This window comes from Drosophila suzukii, chromosome X (genome assembly GCF_043229965.1).
Source record: "Drosophila suzukii chromosome X, CBGP_Dsuzu_IsoJpt1.0, whole genome shotgun sequence".
Taxonomy (NCBI): domain Eukaryota; kingdom Metazoa; phylum Arthropoda; class Insecta; order Diptera; family Drosophilidae; genus Drosophila; species Drosophila suzukii.
In genome coordinates, this window is record NC_092084.1 from 19,960,167 (window position 1) to 19,968,253 (window position 8,087).

The following is an 8,087-nucleotide window of genomic DNA, read 5'->3' on the forward strand; positions in this document are numbered from 1 at the left end:
AAGAAAGGATGATAACTTCGGCAAGCTGAAAATTGCTTGTCCTTTTTGCAAGTTGAGTATGAGGGTATGTTGTATTCAGGAAGGAAGCGTTTCCTACCCTATAAAATATATACATATATATATATTCGTGATCTGACCGCTATGATCTCGTAAACTGTGTCTCCGAAAGTTTTTAAGCTAGAATTAAAATGTTAACTGAGATGCATTGCTCTCGTCAATACCTAACACCTGTATACAAAAAAGTACTTTGCCACAAACTTCAAAAAATCGTAGATATGAACCTGGATATCTAGATAGAGATTTGGGATTTCAGATTTAGATTCCGTAGCTTTGTACGCCGTGCAAGTTTATAACTCGAATATGCCACGCCCACTCTAACGCCCACAAACCGCCCAAAACTGTGGCGCCCAAAATTTTCATACTAGAAATAAAATTGTAACAGAAATGTATTTGTCTCATCAATACCTATCGGTTAAACTAAAAAAAGTTTGCCACGCCCACTTTAACGCCCACAATCGGTTCAATATATTCCAAGAAGTACATTGATTTTTCGTAGTATTTTTGTACACACTTATATTCCTCGTTATAAAACCAATTGTGAGCATTGACAGTCCTAAAATAAAACAGATCTTTAAACAGAGCCATATCTTTAGGAGGTACGAAACCATTGTCTTTAATTACGCGTAGAACAGTTACCCTCGATTGGGGTTTTGTCAAACAGTGCCAATTAAGTTCACAAACTCGGATTCTAAGCGTGTTCTGTGCAAACAGCGAAAAACAAAAAATAAAGCTATAGATATTTGCTCTGGCCAAACAAAAATCCATTTTTCGGGTGTTGGGATGCTGGATGTTATGGATTTGCCGGTTGATAGCTGCTATATAAGCATGGTTGAAGTTCTTGGAAGAGCACAGTGTCCCAGCTTTCACTGCCCCAGACAATAAGATGCGATTCCTCTGCGCTCTGATCTTTTCCAGCCTCCTGGCGGTGGCTTTTTCGGCCACAGCGGATCCTACAGCAGCGTCTCCTACAGCGGCGTCCCCTACAGCAGCGTCCCCCACAGCAGCGGATCCAACAGCGGCGTCTCCCACAGCAGCGTCCCCCACAGCAGCGTCCCCCACAGCAGCCGATCCGACAACAGCGGATCCTACAACAGCGGATCCGACAACAGCGGATCCTACAACAGCGGATCCGACAACAGCATCTCCAACAGCAGCGTCTCCCACAGCAGCGTCTCCTACAGCAGCGTCCTCGACATCGAGCAGCACTACGACAGCAACCAATAACCCCACCTCTACTTCTACCACGACCACTACTTCTACTACTGAGAAATCTACTACTGAGAAAACTACTACTACGGAGGCTACTCAAAGGAAGGTAGAACGTATAAGACACTTCAGATCCAGGCATAAGAAAGCCTCGTCGAAGAAGACTAAGACCAAGAAGAGCAAGAAGGACAAGAAGGGCAAGTCCAAGTCCAAGAAGCACAAGAGGAAAACCAGGCGCACCCGTCGTGGTTAAACATTCAGATCCTTCTATTCCAACCAAAAAAACCGATTCCACCGAACCATGATTACATCGCGGCAAAAAACATATTATATTTTTTACCAATAAAGTAAAAACGTATGTTTTGAAATTTTGGGGGCCACATCTCTATGATAAAACAAGGAAGAACGCTATAGTCGAGTACCTCGACTATCACATACCCGTTACTCAAAGGGAAATGGAGATATGCAAGCAGCAAAGCGAAATTAAAATGCGCCACCTACCGGCGGTAGACAGATTTAAGCGTTATGGGCGTTAGAGTGGGCGTGGCAAATTTATTTTTGGATCAATCGAGAGGTATTGACGACACCAATACATTTCAGTTAAATTTTTTTATCTAGCATGCAAATTGTGGGCGTCACTGGTTTTCGCGGTTTGTGAGCGTTTAAGTGGGCGTGGCAAACTTTTTTTTAGGTCAATCGATAGGCATTGATGAGAACAATACATTTCAGTTAAAATTTTCTGTCTAGCATCAAAACTGTAGGAGTTACAGTTTTGGGCGGTTTGTGGGCGTTAGAGTGGGCGTGGCAGTCTACTGAAACAAACTTGCGCTGCGTAAGAAGCTCAGAAATCTGTACCTCAAATTTTAATAGCCTAGCTCTCATAGTTTCCGAGATCTCAGCGTTCATCCGGACAGACAGACGGACAGACGGACAGACGGTCAGACGGTCAGACGGACATGGCTAGATCGACTCGGCTAGTGATCCTGATCAAGAATATATATACTTTATGGGGTCGGAAACGCTTCTTTCTGCCTGTTACATACTTTCCGACGAATCTAGTATACCCTTTTACTCTACGAGTAACGGGTATAAAAATCGAAGATATATATAAGGCGGTATATATGCGGGTATGTATGCGATATGTATAAATCATTATGCAAATAATCATCGTTTAGAAAATTTTCATACTCACACACATGCAACACACACACCTACTCACGCACACATACAAACGACTACCATTTTCCATTAAAAAACAACCAACAAAATAGAAATGCAATTTCTTGCATGCATATTAAAATTTAAGAGCAAATTTTGTAACTCGAAAATTTACAATTGAATAAAGTCTAGTTAAGTTGAGAATAATGAAACTGAATTTTCATGTTGCATTTTAACCCTTTATTTGTAGAATATATATTGTATTCGTAGGAAAGTATGAAAAAGGTAGAGAGAATCGATTTCACATTTTTAATTCACTGTAAATTGTATTTTATTTAAATTATCAATATCTATTGGCGTACCAAGAATGATTCACATCGGTCTGTTAGTTAATAAGTTAAATTGGTAAGCTGAGTAATGGGTATATGATAGTCGAGGCACTCGACTACAACTTGCTCTTTTATTTATATTACATAGTTTATAGTTTATAGTTTATAATCACATTTTGTTTTTATTTGCATGGGTAATTTTCACGAGCAGCTCATCAATGTGTGTGTTTGCCGACCACTGTTATACACTGTACGTGTGGCGACAGAGCTCATGCAGATCTATTCCCTATGCCCACTTAATGGGATGCTGCTAACCACTGGACTAACATATAAGTACTTAGTATACTTAACTATTAAAAATACTTTTTTTTGTGTTCCTTTAAAGCGAATGCAACATGTTTGGAAGAAAGGTAATATATAGTGAATGAGCTAGTAAAGCATCATTTTGATCGATTTGCCTGCGCAACAAAGATCTCTCGGAAAGACAAGTAGGCTACTCCCTTTTCCTTCTCCCACACTTCGACTACATTTCATTCAACTATAACAACCTCACTTGCCACATACATAACACCCAATAAATTCATATAGAAATTTATACATATATCTATAACCATGCCATCGCCAGGAGAAGCCGAGCTGCCGAAGATATGTTGTTCAGAGTGCTTGGCGAAGATACTCGAAGCGATGCAATCTCAGCAGGGCTCTCTTATGACTGAAGAAGAATCCCCAAATGAGGATCATCTTTCTCCCGATGATAACATAAACGTGGTCATGGGGCTAGAATACCAGGAGATGTCCGATGATGATGTCATTATGATCATGGGGTTAAATGGCGACATAAGCGAAGACGACGATACGTCTTCCAACGAAGACGACGAGACATCTTCCAACGATGATGACAAAAATGTTCTCCCTGGGGAACAGCCAAAGAATAATTAAAAATCAAGTTCATACAAGAAACCCCTACAAAACCAAAAAAAATTACAGATTTTTGTTCGGTTTTGTGCAGCCTGCAGAAGGATTACTTGAATAATCTCAATCCACCGGAGTTACGCATTCTTGATTGCCATTAAGAATGATTCGTTTCCCGATTACAGAACCGAAAAGTTCTGCAGCCCTCACCAAAAATTAAGGTAAGTGCATTTTTAAAGAATCTTCAAAATTCTTAACTATATTTTATAAATAATATAGAACTGGCAGCCGACATAATGGACTACTTTCATCAACACAACTGCCCTCTGGAACCGGAGTATCCCTGATGGAGGTGAACCAGTGACAAGCAAAAAAGATGAAGGGATATTAATGCAACTAGATCATCTTAAATATTAAATAGTACATTACTTAAAGAGTACTGCTGACAGTACAGATTTTACCATGTAATAAAATGTACATATTTAAGATAGTCTGCCAATAGTGGTATTCAGAGTCTGAATCAAAAGTAATAAAGTAATAGATCCTCATTAGGGACCTTTGTTCTAAAAATCATCAGATTTTAATCTATAAACATTAAATAACTTTTATTTTGTAATGTATTTTATTCACAAGTATGTGGAGAAGGGAGCCTCAGGAGATCCTTGCTTTGATCCTTCGAAGTCGTCCATTGTATGAAATTCTGAAATGTGGTTGCGATGTTTGATGTTTTGTGAAATAGGTGCTACACATGGAAAAATGCTGCGATATGTTATTTAATTCTAACATTTTCAACCAACCTCCCGATTTGTATACCCTTTACTCCAAGCAGGAGGAAGTTTTATTGACCCTTTAAAGTAGGTATATAAATTCCTAATCATGATCACTAGCCGAATTGCTCTAGCCATGTCCGTTCGTCTGTCCGTTCGTCTGTCCGTCCGTCTGTTTGTCGGTCCGTATGAACACTGCGATCTCGGAAACTACAAAGCAAACAAGTTGGGATTAACCTTGAAGGGGTTCCTACGAAAAACATCTTTAAGATACTCACCGTAAATATTGACCGTCCCTTTGAATGAATAAAAACCATATCGCTGCTAACCACTAGACTAACATATAAGTACTTAGTATACTTAGCTATTAAAAATACTTTTTTTTTGTGTTCCTTCAAAGCGAATGCATCACTATGTTTGGAAGAAAGGTAATATATAGTGAATGAGCTAGTAAAGCATCATTTTGATCGATTTGCCTGCGCAACAAAGATCTCTCGGAAAGGCAAGTAGGCTACTCCCTTTTCCTTCTCCCACACTTCGACTACATTTCATTCAACTATAACAACCTCACTTGCTGCATACATAACACCCAATAAATTCATATAGAAATTTATACATATATCTATAACCATGCCATCGCCAGGAGAAGCCGAGCTGCCGAAGATTTGTTGTTCAGAGTGCTTAGCGAAGATACTCGAAGCGATGCAATCTCAGCAGGACTCTCTTATGACTGAAGAAGAATCCCCAAATGAGGATCATCTTTCTCCCGATGATAACATAAACGTGGTCATGTGGCTAGAATACGACGAGATTTCCGATGATGATGATGTCATTATCTTCCAACGCAGATGACAAAAATGTTCTCCCTGGGGAACAGCCAAAGAATAATTAAAAATCTAGTTCATACAAGAAACCCCTACAAAACCAAAAAAAAATTACAGATTTTTGTTCGGTTTTGTGCAGCCTGCAGAAGGATTACTTGAATAATCTCAATCCACCGGAGTTACGCATTCTTGATTGCCATTAAGAATGATTCGTTTCCCGATTACAGAACCGAAAAGTTCTGCAGCCCTCACCAAAAATTAAGGTAAGTGCATTTTTAAAAAAGATCTTCACAATACTTAACCATATTTTATAAATAATATAGAACTGGCAGCCGACGTAATGGACTACTCTCATCAACACAACTGCCCGGAACCGGAGTATGCTCATATGGAGGATCAGAAATTGACGATCCCTGATGGAGGTCAACACTTGCCAAGCAAAAAAGATGGAGGGAAATCATTGCTAATAGATCATCTTAAATGTAAAAGCATACATTACATAAGAGCTGACACAGTAAAGACTTTACCATTTAATAAAATGTACAAACTTAAGATATTTAAGATGGACATATTTAGGATACCAATTGTGGTATCACGTTCTAAATCAAAAATAACATATTGCATATTAATCTATAAATAATAAATAACTTTATAATAAAAAACTTGTATTTTGTAATGCATTGTATCTGTATCTGTCCGTTCATCTGTCCGTCCGTCTGTCTGTCTGTCCGTATGAACACAGATCCCAAAAACAAAAAAAGCTAACAAGTTGGGATTAACCTTGCAGATTCTAGGGGTTCCTGCGAAAAATATCTTTAAGATACTCACCGTTAAGTATTGACCATCCTTTTGATTGAATAAAAAACATACCACCTTTTTAAGGGATTCTAAACAATTTATTGAACACTTTCTCTTCTCACTCGCTTTGCTCGGCTTATAAAAGTAGACAAAAACAAGGAAGAACGCTATAGTCGAGTACCTCGACTATCAGATACCCGTTACTCAGCTAAAGGGACCAAAGGGAAATGGAGATATGCAAGCAGCAAATCGAGATTTAAATACGCCACCTACCGGCGGTAAACAGATTTAAGCGTTATGGGCGTTAGAGTGGGCGTGGTAAATTTTTTTTTGGATCAATCGATAGGTATCGACGAGACCAATACATTTCAGTTAAAATTTTTTATCTAGCATGAAAACTGTGGCCGTCACAGGTTTGGGCGGTTTGTGGGCGTTAGAGTGGGCGTGGCAATTTTTTTTTCGGGTCACTCGATAGGTATTGATGAGAAGAATACACTTATGTTAAAATTTTTATTCTAGCATCAAAACTGTAGGAGCCACAGTTTTGGGCGGTTTGTGGGCGTAAGAGTGGGCGTGGCACATTGCTGAAACAAACTTGCGCTGCGTAAGAAGCTCAGGAATCTGCACGCCAAATCTCAATAGCCTAGCTCCCATAGTTTCCGAGATCTCAGCGTTCATCCGGACGGACAGACAGACGGACAGACGGACAGACGGACAGACGGACATGGCTAGATCGACTCGGCTAGTGATCCTGATGAAGAATATATATCCTTTATGGGGTCGGAAACGCTTCCTTCTGCCTGTTACATACTTTCCGACGAATCTAGTATACCCTTTTACTCTACGAGTAACGGGTATAAAAAGGTTGCCAAAAGATTGCTTAAACTATTATATCGTTTTCGTTATATACGATTTCTAGACACATTTTATCAGTTGAAGAATGTTTTCATAATACCATAATTCGATATAAACTCAATTCAATTTTTGATTCATAAATTCCATTCCTAAAAAACGATATCACATGAAATTCTACGTCGAAATACAATTATAGGGATTGGCATTATTCAAAGGAACCCAAGTCAATAGTATAAGTCCTTAGGTAGAACTCCATAGTTTAATTTCGAATCGTATAGTTATTAAATCCAAATAAAAACCATTTTTGTTGAGTTTTTAGTTTATGCATTTATTATAATATATGGTAAGATCGAGTCTAAAATCGACCTCTCAAAATGAATTCTATGACACTTTCGGTTATACAAATGAATAAAAAAGTTTTTTTTTTCGCTTTTGATTTGTGTAATTTTCGATTAACTAAGGGGAAAGACATGCGACGACATGAAACGAACATCGGGATAAGATGCCCATATATATGTAGATATATATACTCGAATATGTAGATATAGGTTTTAAGTAAATTGTCTGCCAATTTGCGTATCTATATGTTGTGTGTATATATATATATGCGTAGTCATTTCCGTAGACTTAGGTGGCTAAAAACGTTTTGAAAATCGAAACACAAAGTGAAGACGATAGTTGCAAGTATAAAAAATATGTTTATGTTTGTTTCTCCTCCTATATAAAGCTTCCATCCTCGTTTCTATATAAAATCTTCAATCTTCTATATCCACAACCTCAACCTGGCCAGCAGTATGCGTGTGTGTGTATGTTTTTGTATCTATGATTATTTTCAGCGACCTCAGTTTTCTTTTTTTTTTATAGGTGGAAACAGGAAGCGGCAATGAGAGAAAGGACTCATTGCTTATCTGCGATTGAGTTTTGATTAGTTTTGGGATGGGATTTCTCAGTATGCTCATCTATAATATATATAAATGTGTAGATCATCGTTCAACGTTTATAAAAATATATATATATGTGTGTTTCGCCATGAAGTTTGAACTGTTCTCTTAAGACTTTTGTTTTGGGATGTCGATAATGCACCAATGTGTGAATATTTATACTATAAGTATAACTGTAAATGGATATGTTTTATTTTTCTCATTTATTTCGGAGACTTTATTGTGGATTTTACGTTA

At 38.1% G+C, this 8,087-nt stretch overlaps 2 protein-coding genes across 2 annotated transcripts; both read left to right on the top strand.

Annotated features, from left to right (window-relative positions):
* Positions 1-882: 882 nt before the first annotated feature.
* Positions 883-1,634, top strand: LOC136117262 (uncharacterized). Its single transcript, XM_065867467.2, has one exon. It carries the CDS (start codon positions 944-946, stop codon positions 1,517-1,519), a length of 576 nt encoding a protein of 191 aa, XP_065723539.2. The 5' UTR covers positions 883-943; the 3' UTR covers positions 1,520-1,634.
* Positions 1,635-3,279: 1,645 nt separating this feature from the next.
* On the top strand, positions 3,280-4,154 carry LOC136117327 (uncharacterized). Its single transcript, XM_070997622.1, has 2 exons — positions 3,280-3,886; positions 3,945-4,154. Exon 1 carries the CDS (start codon positions 3,366-3,368, stop codon positions 3,690-3,692), a length of 327 nt encoding a protein of 108 aa, XP_070853723.1. The 5' UTR covers positions 3,280-3,365; the 3' UTR covers positions 3,693-3,886; positions 3,945-4,154.
* The last annotated feature ends 3,933 nt before the right edge of the window (positions 4,155-8,087 follow it).